Source organism: Puma concolor, chromosome B2, assembly GCF_028749965.1.
Source record: "Puma concolor isolate L17-30 chromosome B2, mPumCon1.1.hap2, whole genome shotgun sequence".
Classification (NCBI taxonomy): Eukaryota; Metazoa; Chordata; class Mammalia; order Carnivora; family Felidae; genus Puma; species Puma concolor.
This window is the reverse complement of record NC_141671.1, coordinates 137,802,107-137,826,828: the sequence shown is the minus strand read 5'-3', so window position 1 is coordinate 137,826,828 and position 24,722 is coordinate 137,802,107. Positions and strand designations below refer to the sequence as shown.

Below are 24,722 nucleotides of genomic sequence, written 5' to 3'. Positions count from 1 at the left end.
AGAAGTTTCTAGCAAAGTTGGACCATAAGCTTCCTTAAAATTGTAGATGTGTGTGAACTGAGCAAAACTGGAATGATTATCCAAGTGGGAAACCTGGAATCATTTAACAAGAAACATAAATTGCAGACATGTTGATACAGAGAAGAGCTCTGGATTAAAATATTTTTAAGAAAAGGTTTTTAATGGAGTACAAAAATAATAAAACAAAAACAATAGCTCATTTTTATGGACTGCCTGTGAGGCACAGTGAACATGGACAACTTACAGGATTTGAACCCAGGCAGGACTGACCCAGTGTCTGACTCCTAACCACCGTGCCATGCCTTCCTCATATGATAAAGGCGATCGAATCCCACTTACTCAGTGGAGATTATTTGCAACAAAACTTTCCCCCAATTTTATCAGCTTCCCTAGAGGGTCAGACATGAGCAAGTGGGAGCTATATCTACGCTTGTTTCTTCTTTTTTAAAAAATTTTTTGTTTAACATTTATTCATTTTTGAGAGTGAGAGAGACAGAGCATGAGTGGGGGAGGGGCAGAGAGAGAGGGAGACACAGAATCGGAAGCAGGTTCCAGGCTCTGAGCCATCAGCCCAGAGCCTGACGCGGGGCTCAAACTCATAGACTGTGAGATCATGACCTGAGCCGAAGTCGGACGCTCAACCACTGAGCCACCCAGGCACCCCTCTACCCTTGTTTCTAAAGCCTCCTTGAATTGTGTACAAATAATGGGAAATGAAATAAATACCCTGAAGTGATGCCAAGCCCAGCTCAAGATCACTCATCACACCCCTCATCTGTCTTCTTTTTCAGCCCTTCTCTTTGCTCAGGCAAGAGCCAATCTATGACAGCTCTCCTCCCCAACTGCCTACTGAAGCCAGGCTCGTGGAAATCAAATAAAACACACACAAAAAATCTGTTTTTCGTTCAGATGATAGCTCTCTGCCTGAAACTGTTCACTGCCCGGAGTGAGGTACTCCCAAGCCCTATCAGAATCAGAGCTAAAATGAATCTTTTTGCTTGGCTGGTGTCAATGGGGCTGCGGGCCCAGAATATAAATATCTCTAATTCCTCCAAGCAGATTAGTCAGTTGTAAAGTATGAATGTGGAAAATGTTTCCATATGTCCACAGCCTTTTCTGATATTTCCACCCCCCCTCAACTTAATATATATATACGCCAAATCCCCATCCCTTGGAAGGTATTCAAGTGTGGGCAGAAACTTACATGCAAAAGGAGATGATACTTGAGAATCCGCTGAACTGGTTTCAAGAGATAGGAGCCCAGAGGCAGTGAGTGTTTCAAAGTTTCCTGACGTTCCCTGAAGAATTTGGCCAGCATCTTGTTCCGCATGCACTCTGTTAGCACAGCCACTGATCTGCAACAAGAATATATATTTTCACCCGAGTTGTAATGGTAAGATGAGTTATTCAAGTTTTAATGTATTGTTAAGATTATTTATTTATTTTGAGAGAGAGGGAGAGAGAGGATCCCAAGCAGGCTCTGCACGGTCAGCACAGAGCCCGATGCGGGGTCCAAACTCGTGAACTGTGAGATCATGACCTGAGTAGAAACCAAGAGTCAGACGCTTAACTGACTGAACTACCCAGGTGCCCCAGGTACTCAAGTTTTAATGGCCAACGTAAGTGTAAATGCCCTAAAACAGGTAGGGTAGCAACAGAGCTACAGCTAGACCAAAGTGCCTCTGGACAAATTAGAAAAAGGTATCTCTTTGGGTGGATGGATTAGAAAAAGGCACTATAGGGGGCTCCTGGCTCAGTTGCTTAAGGGTCCGACTTTGGCTCAGGTCATGATCTCACAGTTCACAAGCTCAAGCCCTGAGTTGGGCTCTGACAGCTCAGAGCCTGGAGCCTGCTTCGGATTCTGTGTCTCCCGATCTCTCTCTCTGCCCGTCTCCTGCTTGTACTCTCTCTCACAAAAATAAAAAACATTAAACAAAATTTGTTTTTTTACAGAAAATGTACCAAGAAAAAGGAGCTCTTTCTTCAGCAGATCCAGCCCCGAGCCGGACATTTGTCACCCCTTTTGCTGGTTGCCTTTGTATCATGTACAAACCGCATGATACTCCCTGCAGATCGTTGGAGGCTGTGGCCCACGGGTTAACCTCCCTTTGAACAGATCCCTCTAATGACAGTTTCTGAAACAGCTAGAGAACCTCCTCTCTTAGCGAGTGTGCCTCCCTCAGTGTACTAGGAAAGCAGGTCAGAGTTCCGTCTGCGTCCCAGCCCCCTAAAAGGCAATTAAGTAGACCCCCCCCCCCAACATCCCAAAGGACTAGTTGAAACAGTGTTCCTACCTTATACATAAAAGCTAGTGGGCTTCTGGAGTCACACACACAAGTAAATTAAAATCTTATGTTCTCATAACTTAGAAGAAAGCAGGTGGAAGTAATTTCAGCCCCTTTCTCCCCAAGTCAGTCATGTTTTCAGGATTCATTTAGAAAATTAGAGCCAAACAACCAAACAAGACTCCTTGGAAGGAAGTGAAATGGAGGTCCGAATCAACCTATTAGAATCACTTTTGTGCCCATCTGCTTTGAGAAGTATCTGTTCAAACGGGTTTATTTCCCACATAAGTGGAGATTTCAAAACTATTCTTTATCACGTAGCCAAGGGTCTTTTCTAAGGTTCTTCAGAGGCAGAACCAGTTGCCCAGGTGCCCTTTGGCCATATGAAGGCTTGAGCTCTTACCCACAGACAGGACACCTGCAACCAATTCTGAGTGCACCAAACTCCAGATTCAGGGCACAGGCAGACATCTGAGGACAATGACCCGACAGGGCCTGCACCCCTCGCCGGGGAAAGGAGGGAGGGCTTGTGTCTCTTCAAGATGAAACTATTGGGGCGTGACTGGTATGAAGAAGGTGGACATCTGTCAAGGGGTGCCGGCGACATTTAATATCCCCAGCTTGGATCCGAAGGGAGAAGAAATGTTGTCAGATGGGCTGAAACCCTCAGCGCTCTTGGCTTGTTAAGACAGGGGAACGGAAACCTGGGGCCTCAGACAGCAAACTGATTGGAGACGAGGGGACAAGAGGAAATCTTTTTCTAGGGATATGAAAACCACACGATTGGGCAAGCGCCGGACGCGCCTGCCTCACTGAGCCTGCCTGTCGAGCATCTCTCTGCTAACGTGTCTCTTTCCTTCGTCAAAGTCAAAGATATAAAATAAGAAAAAAAAGATATATACAAAACCCAAAAAGAAAAAAAAAAAAACAACACTTCCTCCAGGAAACCGTTCTAAACTCTCCTCAAGGGGACTTACTATTCCTCCTCTTCCTGTACCTTTAGCTTCTAGTACATACCACGAGTCTGGACTCCATTAATTTGTATTCACTCATTTGGTCTTCTCTAACACGCTATTGCGTGATTGCATTTAGTGGAGTTTGACGCTGAAAAAAACATAACATTTGCTAGAAGGCAAGGGATATTAGCTCCTATCTCCAGCCAGTACACGCGGAGCTTGGGACCATGCTCCATGAATGACAGGCTCGTAAAATCTGTGTCCTTGCTCAAATGATTTTGCCTGTCCTTTGACCCTGAAGCAGCCTCATATAGAAAAAGCAGCCTTTATTCTGTACTTTCCTTTCTTATTACTAAGTCAGAAAAATCTTAATAGAAACTTCCCAAACTACAAATTCAGATGTTATTTCTTTGAATGACATGTTTATGATGAAATTTACACACCCGCCCCCCCAACAAGCCCCTCTAGCATCTCTCATCCTGATAATTGCGTCCAGAAATGTGCTGATGCTTCAGAGTTCGAATGTTGTCCCCAACCCCCTTCCCTTGGTTAGGAGTTTAGTGGAGAAGTTGGGGGCCGATTCTGTGATTTCTCTGGATTGGGGTGTGGTACCATGCCGGTTTTTAGCCTGCGGTCCTCGGGATTTAGTTGGGGCATTCTACAATTTTCTGCTACCTTCAGCACACAGGTGGAAACAAATACCATGGGAGAGAGGCTTGCTTACGTGAAACTGTGTAAACTGCATGTGTCTGCTCATAAGGATATGGTGACAAATGTACGAGCTGACATGTGGGTTTGGGGTTTTTTGTTTGGATTTTAGGGAAACCTGGCCAATGCACAGTTGGGCGCGAACCAAATAAACCACTGCAGCACAATACCTTGACCCATGTCTAGAGAGGGAGACTAAACTCCTTCAATGGAAAGTATTTGTACATAAATCGCAGTCCCAGGCTTCATGCCTTTTAATCCACACTGGCTTTCTTTTTTTTTTTTCCTTAAATTTTTCAATTTTTATTTATTTTTGAGAGACAGAGTGTGAGTGGTGGAGGGGCAGAGAGAGGGGGAGACAGAGAGAATCCTAAGCAGGCTCCACACTGTCAGCACAGAGCCCCACGCGGGGCTCCAACTCACGAACCGCGAGATCATGACCTGAGCCAAAGTCGGACGCTTAACCGACTGAGCCACCCAGGCGCCCCTGTCCAGACTGGCTTTCCGGGGCCACTTCTGAACAGGGTTTCCATTTGTTCTTCCTTGCTGCAGCAGTACTAGGGGCTCAGCCTGCTGGCTTCTCTTCTAGGTGGATCCGGCCAACCACGTCATCCTTAGGGACATGTCTCCACCAAGATAGGCGACAGGGCACGTAGCTCTTATCTCCCTGGCTCGTCCCCCACGATAACTCCCATCAAGTTCTGCTGATCACGTGGGGGAAGTGGCAAAAAGGCACAGGGGTGGGGAGAATCACAAACCTTTAGAAACTTCACAAGGATGTAGTAGCTTTGGGTCTGAGGTTGGGGAAACCTCGATTCAGATTCTAGCTGGGCCACCCATCAGTTATGTGGCCCTGCGAAGGCAATAAACCTATTGGAGCCTCAGTTTCTCCATCCTTACATTGGGTTGGGGCAGGGGTGATTATGCACTAGCAATTGTTGAGAACCTATTATGCGCCTGGCACTGTGATGGATGCTTTGCTTTTCTTGAATCCCTTGGCATCTCTGGATTATCATGAAGGTTAAATCCAACAACACGTTGCATTTATAGCACTTAACACAATGATTAGGACTCAATAAATGCTCAGTACAAGTCTTTTGCTGAGAAAAGGAATGCCAACAGTGTGACCCAGGGTCTTCGGTCGGCCTCCCTCACTGAAATGGTCACTCTAGTGTCCATGTGGTGCTCCGTGCACTACCCTCCTGTGTGGCTTCCAGTGTAAACGAAACGAAAGCCAAGATCAAGTGAGATGAGGAGGCCTTTTTACATAGTTCTTAGAAATTATATAGCAAAGATATAACATATTCTATCCCCAGCTAGATTATATAAACTCATTCTCAGCACATCCCAAATTTTTCAAAACACGGCACACGTACAGGAGGGTCAACGGACAAGAATCACAGCCAAACACAACAGGTTTACTTAGGTTTCCACGGAAGGACACCTCGCAACCTTTTTGGTCTCCTTCACGGTCTTTCACACTTTCCCTCCCACTGGCTTTGCGGGGAGTCCCAGAGCTGAATGGATGGATATCTGGGTAGCCCGTAATCCATTGTCAGCACGCTGTGGAGACTCCCCGGGGCACCCAGTGCACGGCCAGGTTCAGGACGCCTAACACCAGCATACGTCGGACCCCTCGACCTGAAACAGTATGCAAGTGCAGAAATGTACTGTGGTATATTCCCAGCGTGTACCTTGGATAGTTAGTGCAGTACTGCGTGTAAATGTGGAACTCTTCACTCTGCAAGGAAACAAAAGAGACTTTTAGAGGCAAAAAAATAAAAAATAAAAAATAAAAAAAGAAAGAAAGAAAGAAAAGCACAGGCATCACCATTCATTTAAAACGATAAAAAGAAACATCATTCATACTTGTAAATCTGGCTCTGTCGTCACGCGGGCCTGTCTGAGCCCCTGTGGCAATCATCGATGTCTTTTTTATCTACCTTGTTTCATACCTAGAATCAACTCGAACTCATCTGGGTTCAAGAGACACTTACTGAGCACCTGCTGTGTTAGGTGAATCTGAAGGCAAAAAGGAAGAGGAGGAAAATGAGGTTTCTGCCTCAGGCACTCCTAGTCCTCCCAGTAGATGTGCAATGTGAAAGAGAAATAGAATATCATCTAATTATGGTGGTAAGAACACGGGGAAATACGTGCAGGGCACAAGAAAACTGTGCTCTCAAGCCCTTGTGTATACAGTTGTCCCTGCCCACTGTCCCACCTCGCAGCCACCATGCATCCTTTGACATTGAACTTAGGCTTTTTTCCTCCAAGGAGCCTTTCCAGAGCGCTAGCCAAGCTAACTGCTCCTATGCTGGGGTTCTGTGACACCCAAATCTCTCGTAGCATTTACCGAGTGGTAGTGTCATTTCCTCCGAATCTGTGTCTCCCACTCCAGACTGTGAGTTCCTACAAAGTAGGGGCCATGTTGTATTCACATCACGCCTGTGCAGCTACCAAATCCCCCCTCTTTTCTACTAAACCGGAAATTACCTGAGAGCAGGGTTCAAGCCTACTTTTCTGTTCGCACCAGCATGGTAGCAATGCCTCAAATGCCATAAATGTCTGACTCACCAATGTGGGGTCCTTGCCTTTTCCTGACACCACATTCCCGGTGCCCTAGTTTCTTCCTTGGGCTTTCAAATGTCTAGTCATATTACCAAATATTGAGAAATATTAAATCAATCTTCGTTCGTACAGTATTTTGTTTAAAAGGTAAAACCATGACTTCCATGCAAATATAGAATAAACAGTATCAAAGATTTTATTTAACCTACTGCTCGGTGAGGAAAGCAGTAGGCTATTGTAACTGGTTTTAAGGATAAACACAAGCTTGGCGCGTAGGTCAACGGGGAATGCGGATAGGAATTTACAGATACCAAACTGCTTTCTTCTATAGGGTAAAGAAATCCAATGTCCCTCTATGGGACAGTTTTCATTTGCATGTCTGTGGTCAACAATCACTGACATTGCTATCAGTTATCAAAAATTTAGAGTTAGAAGATAGTTCGAAGACAATGAGAGATGCAGAAAGTCTACTGAGTTGTATAAATTAGAAGGGTGAATTGGAAAATTCTTTCCTAGTGGAGGCACCCAGCAATCTTTGCGGTTGGTTTCAAAGTCTTTCACAATTTTCCCCTACATTGCCAAGAGGGATGCAGATGGGCAGGTGAGAGAGCAAAAGCCTGGGTTTTTAAACTTTAGACTGTAAAACTTTCAGTCTGAGTAAGTAATTCAAGGCACTGAATTATTAGTTCTTGTAAACTCTAAAATGGAGTTATATGATTTAAAAGAGACATTGCATTATTTGGGTGGTATTTCATATTCTGCCTTTTTTACTTTGAAACTACTTTAGGGTGGATTAAGAAAATTTTTTTAATGTATTCATTTTTGAGACACAGAGAGACAGAGCATGAGCACGGGAGGGGCAGAGAGAGAGGGAGACACAGAATCTGAAGCAAGCTCCGGGCTCCGAGCCGTCAGCACAGAGACCGACACGGGGCTCAAACTCACGGACCGTGAGATCATGACCTGAGCTGAAGCCAGATGCTTAACCGACTGAGCCACCCAGGCGCCCCAATTTGAGATTTTTTTTAACGTTTATTATTTATTTTTGAGAGAGAGAGACAGAGCATGAGCGGGGGAGGGGCAGAGGGAGAGGGAGACGAAAGCAGGCTCCAGGCTCTGAGCCATCAGCACAGAGCCCGACGCGGGGCTTGAACCCACCGGCCGTGAGATCATGACCCGAGCCGAAGTCGGACGGTCAACCGACTGAGCCACACAGGCACCCCAAGGCTGGATTTATATGTGACTGGAAGACAGTGACTTTTTCTTTTCTTTGTTTTGGGGGGGGGGTCATTTTAATACGTTAATTGATTGTTTTTCCTATTTAAAAGAATTATCTACTTAGAATCCTTTCTGCTCGCTTGATGAGGATTAGATGTAACATTTTTTATTAGAGAAAGTCTCAAACATATTTATAAATAAGTGGAGAGGATAGTGTAAGGAATCTCCAAGCATCCATCACCTGACCTGGATATTAACTCATGGTTTATACCCACCTACTTCCCTACCACTCCGAAGCAAATTCTAGACATAGGATCATTCCACTTGTAAATATTTCAGTATACATCTCTAACGTAAAGACTTTTAAAAAGAAGCATCACCACAGTGCCATTATCACCTTTAAGTAATTCCAAACTATCATGAATGTTCAGCCGTCACTATTCAAATCTCCTATCTTCTTAATTTTCTTTTTAAAAATAGTTGGCCTATCTGATTTGGAACCCAAATAATATACAAGGCAACTGGTTGATACCTCTTAAGATCTTTTAATCTATAAGCTCCCCTTTTATCTCCCCCCCCCGCCCCCGCCCTTGCAATTTAGTTGAAGAAACCAGACTGTGTGTCCTAGAGAGTTTCTCATGGCCTGTCTTGCTGGTTATGTCCCTACGGTTTTCTTTCATGTGTCTCCCTGCCCCCTGCACTCATGTGGTTTAGGGGAAGCCTGAACAGGCTTATGTTCCATGGTTTGGCATGAATACATCCTAATTGTATTTTACTTCCATCAGGAGGCACAGGGTGTCTGGCTGTCTTTCTCTTTGTGATGTTAACCACCAATGGTGATTATTGTCTGATTTATTAATTCGTTAGGAGCTGCCAAATGGTGGTATTTCTGGTTCTATGATTCCTTCATTTGTTAGCCAGAGTCCTTCCAAAAAAGGAACTTCCTTATGTTAATCGTTACCCCGCAGTTTGTAGTTTGTATGGAAAAGGCAGGATGGATGCTTGATAATTTTCCCTATTTTTCAGGATGAGGCATTGGCTCTCTAGCATCCTGCAAAGGCCACCACTTTGAGTTTTTTTGATCACTGTGAATTCATGAATAGAAACATCTAATGAGTTTCAGCTGTTTTAAAAAAAAAAAATTTTTTTTAAATGTTTATTTATTTTTGAGACAGGGAGAGACAGCATGAACAAGGGAGGGTCAGAGAGAGGGAGACACGGAATCTGAAACAGGCTCCAGGCTCTGAGCTGTCAGCACAGAGCCCGATGTGGGGCTCGAACTCACGGACTGTGAGATCATGACCCGAGCCGAAGTCGGATGCCTAACCGACTGAGCCACCCAGGAGCCCCAAGTTTCAGCTGTTTTTAATTAATTGTCCTTACTGATGCTGAAATGTCCCATCTTTGGCCAGCAGGAGCCTCTCCTTTAGCATTCGTGACCTGACCTACAGCCTCCAACAGCTACCTTGTTTTCTGGAATGATAAGACGTTCTGGATCATCCTGTACATTTCCTGCCCCAGACTCATCCTTCATGGAGCCCGGATTCCTTTTGGTAGGAATTAGTATTTGGAGACCACAGTCTGGGCATCAGAGATGGTCTTGCTACTGTATTCATCGTTATTTCCAGGCCTTTTTGGTGGACAGAGCTAGGAATATGGTGTTTTTTAAAGATAAAATACATCCTTGGTTCAACCTGGCAATTCGGATTCAGGATTGGAGCATTTTTTTTTTTTTTAATTTTTTTTCAACGTTTATTTATTTTTGGGACAGAGAGAGACAGAGCATGAACAGGGGAGGGGCAGAGAGAGAGGGAGACACAGAATCGGAAACAGGCTCCAGGCTCTGAGCCATCAGCCCAGAGCCCGACGCGGGGCTCGAACTCACGGACCGCGAGATCGTGACCTGGCTGAAGTCGGACGCTTAACCGACTGCGCCACCCAGGCGCCCCAGGATTGGAGCATTTTTAATTAGCATCATTCTTCGTCTGTATTTTCTGCCTTTTACCAATTCTAGTTCAATGATACTGACATAAACACCTTGTTGTATCCCACAATACACTCAATTTCAGCAGAACAATACCAACACCAGCACATTTGATATCATTATCGAAAACAGTTAAAAATGTATTTGCTGTATTTTCTCCACAGTCGATTTTAAAATCAACTGGAATTTCCTTCGTGTGATCATGCCACAAATTGGCTCTATCCACAGGCTCATCATTTCATTTTGTTTTCATTTTTGGAGACTGCTTTTTTAACTTTCATTTTGTCTTATAACTATGTAAAATATTTACATGGGTTCAAGGTCAACTCTGTAAGAAAACGCGTATTCAAAGAAGTCTAGCTTCGGTTCCTTTCCATACTAGTCTCTCTCTCCATCCCTATCGGCGACCAATTTTTAATTTCACAGTTGATTCTTTTTTTTTTTAAAAAAAGTTAATACCAGTGTAGTTAACATACGATGTTATATTTAGTTTATCCTTTTTTTTTTTTAAATTCCCATTTAAATATAGGCATGTCCTTCCACATTTCTAGATAAATAAAAGCAAATTATTTGTCAGTGATTCTCAAACCTGAGTATATGTCACAACTACCTGGAGAGCTTGTTAAACAGAGATTACTGGGTTGCATTCCCAGAGTTTCTGATTCCGTAAGTTGGCTGTGGGTCTGAGGATCTGCATCCTAACAAGTTCCCAAGAGATGCTGGTGATGCTGGTGCTGCTGGTCTAGGGAGCACACTTTGAGAACCGCAGTGTTGCACACTTTTATCTACTTCTCTCTCCACCCGTCCCAGTAGTACACAGAGATACTCTTGAGTTGTTTCTACTGCTTCATACTATTCCATTATGTGGATATGCCATGATTCATTCAAAGAGCTTCCTGTTTGTTGACATTTCGGCTGTTTCTCTATATTGTATATTTCTATGTATTTCTATACATTATTTATAGAATTTGTATATAATGTATATTAATAAAATATTTCTATACATGATATGTATCTATACATTGTGACGATTATTACTATAAGACTAGCACCACACTTACTGCATTTTTGTTGCTGTATCTTGGGAATAGATTTCTGGAAGGAGGACTGCTGGATTACAGGATGACTTCAAATGTAATTTTGCTAGATACACCCCAATTCTCCTCCACGGGGCCTGTGCTACTCAGTTTCGCCACAATCATAGTTAGCCTCGCTTACTTCGTATGCTGCCACATTTTCAAACATACTACTTTTTTAAACACCTAAATTAGTTGCCAGCTTCCAAAAGTTGGAAGAGAAAAATGTCTTGAGTTCTGGCTTCTCCTGAAACAGTGTTAGATGCACGGGCCCTGGCGCCCAGTTTCATAGGACACTCACGCCCTCACAACACAGGTACCGAGGCTGCTCTAGCCCCCACCTGGGCCCACGCATGCGCTACATTCACCTGGTTAAGCCCCTGAAGGCACTGGAGCGTCCAGCCTCCACAGACGAGATGAGCAAAGAGATCTGCCTGAGGTCACCCAGTAAATTAATGGCAGATAGAGCCTTTCTCTGGGTGCACTCACACGCTCTCAGTTTCTTGCTCCTTTTCTGCCTGCCTGCTGTTGTAGTCAACCTGGGATTGAACAACTATCAGGTTGACTCTCCTAAATTTAGGAACTTTTAGGATCGTTTGCAATGACAAACTTAAAAACAACGGCTGCAATGAAAATATATCTGAATTACATCATATACTTGCCCTGCATACACCTTCCCCCTAATAAAGCCTCAGGACTGTTGCACGACTGAATCGCTGTGCATTTTGTGACACCATGGCTCTATTCCAATCTTAAATCAGGCAGTTTTGATTTAAAGCAACTACATGGTCTTAACATAGAATCAAATGTACATTTGACCTTCGATTTATGAGCTCTGTGGACAATTCCAACAATGGTTTTTTACAAAAATCAATAGCCCTGAGTTAGTTAATCCTTAAATGCCTTTTACTCAATGTATGCTACCCCAATTCCTTTTTAGAACTATTTAGGGAAAAAGACAATGACAAAGAAAGCATACAAAAATAGGTATTTCCTTCTGATTAAACTCTGTCAAACTGTAATTACAGGTGTAAAAATGGGACATTTAATTATGAAAGAACCAAAATAAAAGAGACAGTCAGGGATGGCCAATTGAGCATATGGGGTACTCAACTGTTTACTGAATGAATAACCAGATTAAAGAAATCTGTACGATTTTAGGGTCTCTTTGGTCATGGGGTCCATCTCTTTCATGTGTGAGCGCGCTCTCGCTCTCTCTCTCTCTCGCTCTCTCTCTCTCTCTCTCTCTCACACACACACACACACACACACACACACACACACACACACACACAGACTTTGATTCCCGAGGAGTTTTCACTGGACACTATGAGAAAGGCTTAATATGTAAGTAGCATACGGGTGAGGTAACATGAACTTGAATTCATTCCAATGGTAGGAATATCCAATGTCAGTACTTTCCTGAGGATAATTTCAGTAAGCGGATAGGGGGTGTGTGTGCACGTGGGTGTGCGTGCCTGGGCACTGAAGGGAGAAGGGCACCAAGGGAGGCGGGAGGAGGGGCTCAGGGGACGCGGGGTCTCTGAAGATAAACTTTGTCTCCCTCTTAACTGCTGTCTGCGGTCAGCCCAGCTGACAGTCGAGATAAGGGACAGAAATGAGGGTGAGGTGAAGGCAGGAAACCAAGGAAAACTGCTCCAGGTGTTTCCGGAGTCCTAAGAACAGACAGATGCTCAGCTGGGAGACCGCTTGGCCTGCCCACCGGGGAGCTTTTACTTTTGTCCCCCCCAAGGAATGGCCCCTGCAGTCCCTTGTCCTTCTTTTCTAAGCAGCAGGTAAGAAGTACCGTATTCCCCTTTTGTCAGGAAGGATTTCTGTAATCTCCACATACCACAAAAGCAAGGTCAAAGATGAGTCTCTGCGTAAGCCCCAGTGATTCAGATAAAAGCAGAAGTCAATTGCCAGCTTTACCTCTTTCATTAATGGCCTCTCAATTAAAGCAATTTTCCATTCCTCCCCAGAGTGGAGCAGCTGGTTGTGTTTCAGAAATCGTAACATCTTCTAAATTTCAGGGTGCTGAGTGAAAAGCAGGCTGTGCCAGAACTGAACGCTCGCTGCTTACATGTGAAAGTGCGGAGTGCCCAAGTTAGTCTTCTAATTAAACTTGGCAATATTACAATGAAAAATAAGATCTGGGAGTTGGCAACGTGGCGCATAAACAAACTTTTATGTGAATAATTAAGCCGGAGCTAAGCATATGCTGGACCGTCTTTAATCAGCTTGTGATTACAGTTACCGGTAAAAGCCCCAGCGTTTCCGATGGTTTCCATGTTGTTTATGCGCTGTGGCTATTCTCACATATCTACTCTGATATATACTCAGCACCTCTTTTTACCCCCTTTCTCCCTCTTCCACTTGCCTGCTCTTTTTTAAATTCCTACCCTTCTGGAGAATCAATTATGACACAGGCAACGTGTGAGAAGAATTGTGTAAGCATGCGTGCACATTGTACATGTTAACACGCTGACACCCACACAGCCGCCCACCATCGGGAGTATTTTATATGCAAGCCCATCAACTGCCTTTAAGGAATCATGCTTCAAGGAAACCCAGGGTGTTGTGATTGGATTCAGTACCACTGGATGGATCTGTGGCTGTAAGAAATGCCCCTGTGAAACACGTCCTGAGCCAGGGTCAGACATCTCAAAGTTCACAGTGCACTCTGGAGTGTTAAATGAGGTGCTAATTCTTGGTTGATCCCAAAGTACCATCATGAACCTTGCCTAAACCTTTGCACACTTGAAACCACAACTGCAGAAATCACATGAAGGTTTGCTGAAAATCATTTCCACTAGACCTTTTCCAAATGAAAGCTACTGAATGTTTAAGACAAACTTAAGATAGGATTCTATATATAGCAGGTAGGTAGCAAGTGAGAAAAGAGTGTAAAGGATTGTCTTGTATGTTTCAGAATCCTGGTACAGAGCTGACCATTTAAGCTTTAACGGTCAGAGCCTTTTCTTATATTTTTCTCAGCCATCAATGCAGCTTAAGAAAAATGTAGGAAAATGAGAGGGCATATTTAAGATAGAAGAGATTAATTCTGCCATCTCTTTATTCCCCGGTGATAATTATATAGCCTCGGCTAGCACCACGTACATTATATATAGAATACCTAGATTCCAACAGATTTTTGTAACTGGTCTTGTGGTACTTCATATGTATTATTTTTCAAATGTTATCCTATTCTGCGTTTTTCCTCCCCACCAAGATTAATTTTTTTTTTTCCCTAGGAAAGATGAGTAAACATCATTCAGTTACTCTGTAAGTTCAAGGACAACTACTAAGTTAGTACCTCCTAACTTACTAGGGACAGTAACAGTATTTTTTTTTCCTTGCTAGTGGAAAAAAAACAACAAAAAACAGAGTGAAGAGAGATTAGTGGCTAACTTCATCCAGTATGGAACAAACCAGTCATTTTAACTTTAAAATGAAAACAATTTGCAATCTGTGCCTGTCTTGGTTGGCCAAGAGAAATGAACCTTGCTTACCTTGGACACAAAACATTCTGCTATGGCCACAGGATCGTTTTCACAGTTTTCCAAATCTTGTAGAAGTTCACTAAAAAAAAAAAAAAAAAAAAAAAAAGCCAGAAAGTATTATAGTTTGATTATCGAGGACATTTTATATTACTTAGAAGTCTATACATTTATAGGGCATTTACAAGGAATCTTTTTTTTTTTTTTTAAGAAAGCTTTTACTAGTGGTCAAAGCCAAAGTGCACTCTCAAGGTGGGAGAGCAGGCAGCCCAGAGCTGGCAACTGCTGTGAGGAATCACATTTAACTGGATAACTGATGACCCATTGTCATTTTATCCAAAGCTTCCATTAGGGACTTGCCCAAGGTCATGGTGCAGCAGGGATTTAAACACAGGTCCAACCCATAACTCTCCCACCTAGAGATAAGCCCAGCCTGACACTGAAGTCTTCTACACGGTTGGCATTGTCTGTACACATGTTTACACACACTTACTCATTCATCACATAGCTGTCTAGGGGCCGAATGCTAGGCAAGGCACTAAGAACAAACACATCAGTGAGCCAAATGACATATGGTCTGTAAGTGCTTGGAGCTCGGAATCTATTGGGAGAGTCAGACATTCCATCAAAGGTCACACACACTAACAAATTTAAAATTATAAACAGAGAGGGGCACCTGGCTGGCTCAGTTGGTACAGCATGTGACTCTCGATCTCGGGGTCAATGAATTCAAGCCCCACATTGGGAGTCGAACTAATTTAAAATAAAATAAGATAAGATAAAATAAATTAAATAAGATAAGATAAGATAAAATAAAATAAGATAAAATAAAATAAAATAAAATAAATAAAATAAAATAAAATAATAAATGGAGATAGTGCTCTAAAAGAAAGCTACACTGGGAGGAAATATTTTTCCTCAGATGAAAAATCTTATTTTTTAATGGGAATATAATTATTTTAAGTAACTGCATAATACTTCATTGTGTGGCTATACCATAAGTAATGGAACTAATCTCCTACTGTTGGATAAAGGTCTATCAATGGAATTCCTGGGTCAAAGGCTATCGCGGGCTTATATGTTAACACATTTCCAAATTACACGTTGTATAAGTTGTATTAATATATATTTTATATGTTTATTTTTTTTATATGTTTATTTTAATTAGGGATATATATTTAATAAAAATGTAAATAGTTCTACAGGAATTACAATAAAAACAAGCAGTTTCTTGTTTTCCATTTCCCATGCTGGACCGCCATCCTCCAGAAGCATTCTCCACTTCTTCTGTTTCTGCTGTATGTATCCACGGCTCTAAACATGCCAGTAACGCATTTTCAGTATTTTTTGAGCTATTATTTCCTTCTTAATTTGCCCAAACTTCCCTTCATCCCTTCATCTTGCCAACAATCTCTCTCATGAAATTTGATTAAGGTCAGAGCTTACATTTTGATGACCGTGTCAATATTATTCTTAGCTGAGCCCTGGAGTATACCATAATTATATTCCCTTTCATGTAACACCAGGTTTCCCCTGGAGTTAAAGTCGTCCTTTTTTTTCCCCCTTAGTTTTCAAATATACACCAGTTGTCCTCAAACTTTGCGGGAAGCATAATTCTTTGCCTCGCTGCGTTCAAACATCAGATCATCTACTGGTCGGTCGTCTTCTTTCTTGGTGACCTCCCTGCTGGAGCCCTTGGTCCTTCCACTCTGCTCTCACCTAGACGGGCTGCTCTCCCAGGCCTGCGGGGTTGTCTCTTCAACCCCATCCCGATGATGCAGGTCACCTGGTTCCTGTGTTACACGCCCCGCTTCTTAGATACCATTTCAGATGTATCCTTCTTTTTGAGATTACGACATCCAGTAGCTGTCTAAGTAAGGGCAGTAGGCAGTAAATTTTCTGACACTCTTCCTGTTTTAGAATGTTCTCCTTTCACACTTTGCTGATCATGTCAGTGGATACAGAATTCTTGGTTGGAAATGATCTTCTCTGAGTATTTGGGAAACTATCTGTTGCTCTCTGAATTCCAATGCTGCTGAGAAGTCCAATAACATTCTGATCCATGATCCAGGTTTCATGTGACCTGATTTTCTATTCTGGAAGCTCTTAAGAGTTTTCGCCTTGTTAACATACTTCTGAAATTCGGTGATGGCCCACTTTGGGGTGAGTCTTTTCATGCACGAAGCCAACTTGACTATTTGGGAGATGTTCTTGAGCAATTGCTTCTCAAAGTGACCCCCAGGTCCTGAGGTCCTGAGACCTCTTCAGGGGGTCGATAAGGTCACTATTTCTATAACAATTCTTGGACAATTTTGGATTTTTTTTTTACATTCATTCTTTCATGAGGCTACAGTGGGCTTTTTCAGATGGAAATTAGAAGCAGACTAAGAATGCAGCTGTTTTCTAGTAAGTCAGACAATAAACTTGTGAAAATGGAAAACAATTCCAACACACACACAAATGTTAGTGAAAAAGAACAGTAAAATTATTTTTCTAAAAATGGGTGGTTATTATTATTTTTTTTTATTTAAAAAAAAAATTTTTTTTTCAACGTTTATTTATTTTTGGGACAGAGAGAGACAGAGCATGAACGGGGGAGGGGCAGAGAGAGAGGGAGACACAGAATCGGAAACAGGCTCCAGGCTCTGAGCCATCAGCCCAGAGCCCGACGCGGGGCTCGAACTCACGGACTGCGAGATCGTGACCTGGCTGAAGTCGGACACTTAACCGACTGCGCCACCCAGGCGCCCCAATTATTGAATAAATTGAAATTTTAACAATTTTTCAGTTCTAATTTCTATCATGGTAAAGAAAACATCATAAGCCATAAACAAAAAAAGCTTTTTGGGTCCTTAGTAATTCTGAAGCATGTACAGATCCTGGGACCAAAAAGCTAAGGAACTTTTGTTCCTAAATTAGGTCTTTGATATTTTCTCTCCTCCATTTTCACTTCTCTCTTTGAAGCTCCTACTATTCACATTGAATTTATGTTTATTTATTTTTGAGAGAGAGAGAGAGCCTGCATGCTCAAACGGTAGAAGGGCAGAGAGAGAGGGAGACAAAGAATCCGAAGCAGCTCCAGGCTCTGAGCTGTCAGCACAGAGCCCCATGTGGGGCTTGAACTCACGAACCACGAGATCGTGACCTGAGCAGAAGTCGGACACTTAACTGACTGAGCCACCCAGGTGCCTCCTATTATTCACATTTTCGATCTCTTGGTGTGATACTCTAATCTTTCTTATTCTTCCTCTATCTTCCATCATCTTGTTTATTGTTCATTTTCTGGGAGACTTCAATTTCATTTTCTGTCCCCTCTATTGAACGTTTTCATTTCTTCTATTTGATTCTTAATTTCAAGGTATTTTTTTAAATAGGCTGTTTAGGTGGTTCTTATGTTTCTGTTCTTGTGAGTGCAAAATTTCTCCTCTCCAAGGATGATGACATTACTATTATTATTATTAATTATTTTGGGCCTTTCTTTCCTGCTCTTTGGTTTCTGCTGAGCTCTCTTTACACCGTTTGATCATTTTGGCTTCTGTCATTCATGTTAGAGGCTCTTCCCAAATATCTGGGGATATTAAATTGTCCTTTCATGGTTGAAAATGAGACACGGCAATGGCAACTGTAAACTATGCAAGTGGAGCTTTCCATGGGATTCTGGTCCCTCAAGGCAGCTGTCCTCAAACTTTGTGGTATCCAGACCCATGCACAGAGTCTAAAAAATTCTTTATGTGGATCATATCCCTGGATATTTTTATTAGAAATTAAAACTAAATATTTTAGAAAACTGATCAATTCATATAACAAACCCAATACATGTTAATATGATAACGTTCTGTGAAAACCAGGTTTTATAAAACAAAGTTTGGTGAGAAGACTAGTGTTGTTTTACATTTTTGTAAATCTCCAATGTCGACCCCAACGGAACACGGATGGATTACTTCTGCATTCAATCTGCTACAATCTGTTATTTTGATTGAAGTACGCAGAAAACAATCTAGCCTCACCCGGATACGTCACTAGAAAACAGAGGAGACTTTGAATAGCCTATTAAGTGTGGTTATGCTTCTTTGATATTACACTGAAACTGAACACATGGCAGTTTCTTAGGTATCTGTTGGAGTCTGAAACCATACCAAGGCACTATACCCTGTTACTTTAAAATCCATTGGTCTATTTTGGGCGCCTGGGTGGCTCAGTCACTTGAGTGTCTGACTTAGGCTCAGGTCATGATCTTGCGGTTTGTGAGATCGAGCCCCGTGTCGGGCTCTGTGCTGACATCTCAGAGCCTGGAGCTCACTTCGGATTCTGTGTGTCTCTCTTTCTCTCTGCCCCTCCCCTGCTCATGTTCTGTATCTCTCTGTCTCAAAAATAAATAAAAACATTAAAAAATAAAATAAAATCCATTGGTGTATCTTGCACATTGAAAGGACCTTTTACCAATGCAAGATTTCATGATGGTCCCAATATCAAACATCCATTCCTAATATTCCCATAAAAACATCCCCTTTGTAAGATTATTAATACTTTGGAAAATACAGTTCCGATATTTGTATCAATATCTCTTACAGGTAGATGGGTATGAATTAAAGATAGTTGACATCTAATCATTGGGACCTAAACACTGGATGAAGAGAATAGGTTGAAGAAAAATAATAGCCAAAGAAGCAACATTTCTGGGCCAGTGATTTCCATTACCGGAGGATGGCATGCTCAGGACATAGGTTTTGCGTCCAGGGATTTCATTATAAATCCTCTGTCTGCTCAGAGAATAATTTTGAGCAGAATCCATCGTGGCTTAATAGAAATACTCCTTGACAATATTTAACTCCCTATGTTCTTTTTAAAATTTTTTTTGAAGTTTCAGGGTTTATTTGTTATAGCAACTACCGTACCTTAAGTAACACATGGAGAATATTAAAATAAATCAGCAAGCATAATATTAAAAGGAAATAGGAAACCCGAATAATAATCCATTTTCATAAATGTACACACACACAAATAGCTCTCTGGGAAACTAGATGAAAGATAGTATGAATCAAGACATGAAATATCATTGGATGTAGTCCTACTCATCTATGTTCAGTTTTGCTACCCGTGCTTTTGGTGTCACATCCAAGAAATCACTGCCAAGACCAATGTCAAGAAGTTTTCCCCGTACATTTTCTTCAAAAAGTTTTTTTACAGTTCTAGGTATTTTATTTTACCCCTCAGTCTCTTTTGAGTTGATTTTGGTGTGTAGTGCCAGACAGGAGTCCAACTTAATTCTTTTTCATGTGGACATCCAGTTTTTTCAACACCACTTGTTGAAGAGTCTCTCACTGCCCCATTGCATGTTGACGGCACCCTATTTGAAGATCAGCTGATTGTATATTACATGAATTTATTTCCGGGTTGTCTATTCTGTTCCATTGGACGATGTATCTATCTTTATACCACTGCCATACTGTTTTAATTTCTGTGGCTTTGTAATACATTTTAATTTCTGTGGCTTGTAATACATTTTGAAATCAGGAAGTAGGATGCCTCTAGTTTTGTTCTTTTTGCTCAAGATTTCTTTGGGTTTGCAGAGCCTGATACAGTTCCATAATGATTTTAGGATTTTTTTCTAAAAACTGCAATTGGGATTTTAATAAGGACTGCAGTGAAGCACTGGGTGTCATATGCGAGAGATGAGTCACGTGGTTCTACTCCTAAAGCCAAGGCTATGCTGTAGGTTAATTAACTTGCATTTAAATTAAAAAAATAATTTAAAAAGAGGAAAAAAACAAGGATTGCAGTGAATCTGTAGATTGGGAAGTAAGGGATTTTTAAAAAATTCATTAATTTCTTTATTGTTTAGCTTATATCCAAGTTCGTTAGCATATAGTGCAACAATCTCAGGCGCTGATTCCTTAATGCCCTTTACTCATTTAACCCATCCTCCCCCCACACCCCCTCCAGCAGCCCCCTGTTTGTTCTCTATATTTAAGAGTCTCTTCTGTTTTGTCCCCCTCCCTGTTTTTATATTATTGTTGCTTCCCTTCCCTTATGCTCATCTGTTTTTTTTTTTTTTTAACATTTTTTTTTTCTTCAACGTTTTATTTATTATTTTTGGGACAGAGAGAGACAGAGCATGAACGGGGGAGGGGCAGAGAGAGAGGGAGACACAGAATCGGAAACAGGCTCCAGGCTCTGAGCCATCAGCCCAGAGCCCAACGCGGGGCTCGAACTCACAGACCGCGAGATCGTGACCTGGCTGAAGTCGGACGCTTAACCGACTGCGCCACCCAGGCGCCCCTATGCTCATCTGTTTTGTATCTTAAATTCCTCATAGGAGTGAAGTCATACGGTATTTGTCTTTCTCTGACTAATTTCGCTTAGCATAATACCCTCTAGATTCCATCCACATAGTTGCAGATGGCAAAACTTCATTCTTTTTGATTGCCGAGTAATACTCCATTGTAGATATATATATCACATCTTCTTTATCCATTCATCCATTGATGGACATTCCATACTTTGGCTCTTGTTGATAGCGCTGCCATAAACACCGAGGTGCATATGCCCCTTTGAAACAGCACACCTGTATCCCTTAGGTAAATACCTAGTAGTGCAATTGCTGGGTCAGAGGGTGGTTCTATTTTTAATTTTTTGGAGGAACCTCCATCCTGTTTTCCAGAGTGGCTGCACCACTTTGCATTCCCACCAGCAGTGCAAAAGAGATCCCCTTTCTCCGCATCCTCGCCAACATCTGTTGTTGCCTGAGTTGTTAATGTTCGCCATTCTGACAGGTGTCAGGTGGTATCTCATTGTGGTTTGGATTTGTATTTCCCTGATGATGACTGATGTGGAGCATTTTTTCATGTGTCTGTTAGCCATCTAGATGTCCTCTTTGGAGAAGTGTCTATTCATGTCTTTTGCCCATTTCTTCACTGGATTATTCATTTTTGGGGTGTCGCGTTTGATATGTTCTTTATAGATTTTGGATACTAACCCTTTATCTGATAGGCCATTTGCATTCCGTTGGTTGCCTTTTAGTTTTGCTGATTGTTTCCTTCGCTGTGCAGAAGTTTTTTATTTCGATGAGGTCCCAATAGTAAAAACCCCCACAAGTCAGGTGTCAAGGGCATTCCAAGAGGCTCCTGGCAGCCGGGGCGAGCAGCGCCAAGCCCCAAGGGCAGGACGGAGCCTCAGCTGAGAACCGTGTGGACCCAGCGCAGACTCCCCCGCCACCCCAGGCCCAGTGGGGCCCGGCCGGCAGCTTTATGCCACCATTGGCAAGTTAGAAACCACTTTTGTTTTCACGTTTGTTTTACTTCTTTCCCCGTGCCTCCGGAGACGTGTTGAGTAAGAAGTTGCTGTAGGCAAGATCAAAGAGGTTTCTGCCCGCCTTCTCCTAGAGGATTTTGATGGCTTCCTGTCCTACATTGAGGTCTTTCATCCATTTTGAGTTTCTTTTTGTGTCTGGTGTAAGAAAGTGGTCCAGGTCCATTTTTCTGCATGTCGCTGTACAGTTTTCCCAGCACCACTTGCTGAAGAGACTGTCTTTAATCCATTGGATAGTCTTTCCTACTTTGTCAAATATTAATTGGTCTACATTTGCGGGTCCAATTCTGGGTTCTCTTGTCTATTCCACTGGTCTATGTATCTGCTTTTGTGCCAGGACCATACTGTCTCGATGACTGTAATACGGTCTTGAAGTCTGGGATTGTGATGCCTCCAGCTTCGGTTTTCTTTTTTCGAGATTGCCTTGGCTATTCGGGGTCTTTTCTGGTTCCATACAAATTTTAGGACTGTTTGTTCTAGCTCTGTGAAGAATGCTGGTGTGATTTTGAGAGGGATTGCTTAACTCCCTGTGTTCTAAATGTTATGCTAATCAAGCTCCTCTGAGGTTTAACTTCATCTCGTAGTGGACTGGCTGGAGGAAGTGTCTCAGGGGACCCACCCAAGCTCCAGGTACAACTCACCTGTAAATGAGTGGCTGGCATTTGTTGCTCAAACCACAGGGTGGGAGGGAGCTGGGATGGAGCTGAGATGCCTTCTAGTCCCAACCCCTAATTTTAAGGTTAGGAAATCATGGCTCATACAAGGGACGTAGCTTACCTTAGTTCACACAGCTAAAAATTAATGGCCACAACTGGGGTGAGTAACAGGGCTGTTGAATCCCAGGCCTGCACTCTATTTTAAACACATGTATTGAATGACTTATTTCCTGACCAACTCTAGAAAGCTGAGGTTTCTTCAATGGGAGACCTTGTCTACCTGGGAGCCCTAGCTGGAGTCACCAGGCTAGCTTTCCTCTGCAATCATTTTCTATAATAGGACAAACACAAAAAATGGGAACAGTGAGGAAAAAGTAACGGGATTGCTTTTGTGCTCTTGTCATAAGGGCCATCATCCTAATGTATGTGGCCCACCATTTGTTTGCTCTCCATTCGACAATAATTATTGAAAGCCTCCATGGCAGGCATTGTTACAGGTATGGAGGTACGGGACAAAGAACGTGGGCAAAAGTCCTGTCCTGTGGTGCTTACGCCCTGACCAGAGGTGCTACATGTTAATAACTGAATAAATAAAGAGCACGATAGCAAACGAAAGACAAATGTGGGCAAGGATGTGAAGAACGCAAATCTTGTACACTGTTGGTGGGAACAGAAAATGGTGCAGCCCCCATGGAAAGCAGTTCTTCAAAAAATTAAACATAGAACTGACATGTGAGCCAGGTATTGGATTTCTGGGTATTTATCCAAAAGAAACGAAATCAGGAACATGAAGAGATATTAACACACCCATGGTCATTGCAGTACTATTCACAATAGCCAAGGTGTGGAAACAACTTAATCCATCAGTGGATAAAGAAAACAGGGTATGTACATACAATGAAATATTATTCATCCTTTACAAAGGGAGGAAATTCTGTAATATGTGATAACATGGATAGGCCTTGAAGACATGCTAAGTGAGACAAGCCAGTCACAAAGGACACAGATAGTATGACTCCACTTACTTGAGGAATCTAAAGTAGTCAACTTAAGAGACTCAAATAGTAGAATGGCAGATCCCAGGGGTTTGCAGGGGGAAGGGGGAGCAAATGGAGGTGTTGCTAATCAATGGGCAAAAAGTCCCAGTTAAACAAGATGAATACATTCTAGACATCTGCTGTACAACATAGTGCCTAAGTTAACGATAACGTATTGCACACTTTAAAATTTGGTCAAGAAGATAACACGTTAAGCATTCTTATATAATAAAAAATAAAATTTGAAAACACCATTTTTCTAAAAACAGAAAAACTTGGGGGTATCTGGGTGGCTCAGTTAGGTAAGTGTCCAACTCGTGATTTCAATTCAGGTCATGATCTTATGGTTTGTCAGATTGAGCCCTGTGTTGGGCTCTGTGCTGACAGTGTGGAGCCTGCTTGGGATTCTCTCTTTCCCTCTCTCTCTCTGCCCCTGCCTTGCTCTCTCTCTCCCTCCCTCTCAAAAAAAAAAAAAAAAAAAAAAAAACACACAAAAAAACACAAAACAGAAAAATCTAAACGAAATTACAGTAGAAACTCACATATCATAATGTATTATCACTTAATAAGAAACGTTTATGTGAAAAATAGTACAGTATTGGTTTTACTGAAAACAAAACAACATAATATGACATTATACTATGTGATACGAAGCAGAAAGGGCAATGTGGGGAGAGCAATTGAGGCTGGGTGGTGGGGGAAGAGCTTTGGGGCAGTCATGGAAAACTCTTGTTGGAGGTGATATTTGAGTGGGGGGAAGGCTGGAAGAGAAAGCCACTTAAGAAATCAACTGTGAGTCCAGAATGAGCTTGATGTGCTCTTGTGTGAGGTTACAGAAAGGAAGCCACTGTGGCTGGACTTTGGTGAACAACAGGACTGCGGGAGATAAAGGAAGCAGACTAACTATAAAACAATACGCCCTGTATTACGGCAGCACAGACGTGGCCATGGAATGTGGTGCATCAGCCACTGAAGATACTCCATAAAGACCAGGACCAGGCCTGTCCTTCTAGAGTTACAGCCTAAGGGCGGGGACCGGGTTTCTCATTGCATCTGTGAATCTAATGAACAGCCCTACATACACATTGACAGGAAGGAGTGACTCGTAGATTGTGTTTTAGGCTCACAGCTAAAATTAGAGTCATCCCACCTTCAGGTTTTGGGTATTTCCCATTTTCCCTGAGTAACTGTTTCAGATATTTTTTCTTTTTTGAGTAGGGCTCGGAAAAAAGAAGATTCACATTTCTCACTTGAGCTCAAGTCCCTTTTTGGGGGGGTACAATTAGAGGAAACACTGTTCACTTTTACAGAACACATTACATGTAAAATTTGCTCCGACCAGTGACGTGAACGTGAAGGCAGGAACTGTATTTTGACCTTGAAGATTCTACTGCCTTACACCAAA

The 24,722-nt window shown here is 42.3% G+C and overlaps 1 protein-coding gene across 7 annotated transcripts in view; it reads right to left on the bottom strand.

The window, feature by feature from the left end:
- PLEKHG1 (pleckstrin homology and RhoGEF domain containing G1) overlaps window positions 1–24,722 on the bottom strand; it is a 234,887-nt gene that overhangs the window by 35,090 nt on the left and 175,075 nt on the right. For all 7 annotated transcript variants that reach the window (XM_086708119.1, XM_086708116.1, XM_086708112.1 and 4 more), the window contains 3 exons: window positions 14,329–14,398; window positions 5,665–5,711; window positions 1,226–1,376 (listed from right to left, as the gene is read on the bottom strand). In XM_086708119.1, the coding sequence (XP_086564245.1) occupies window positions 1,226–1,376; window positions 5,665–5,711; window positions 14,329–14,398 (268 nt within the window). The remainder of the gene's footprint in view (window positions 1–1,225; window positions 1,377–5,664; window positions 5,712–14,328; window positions 14,399–24,722) is intronic.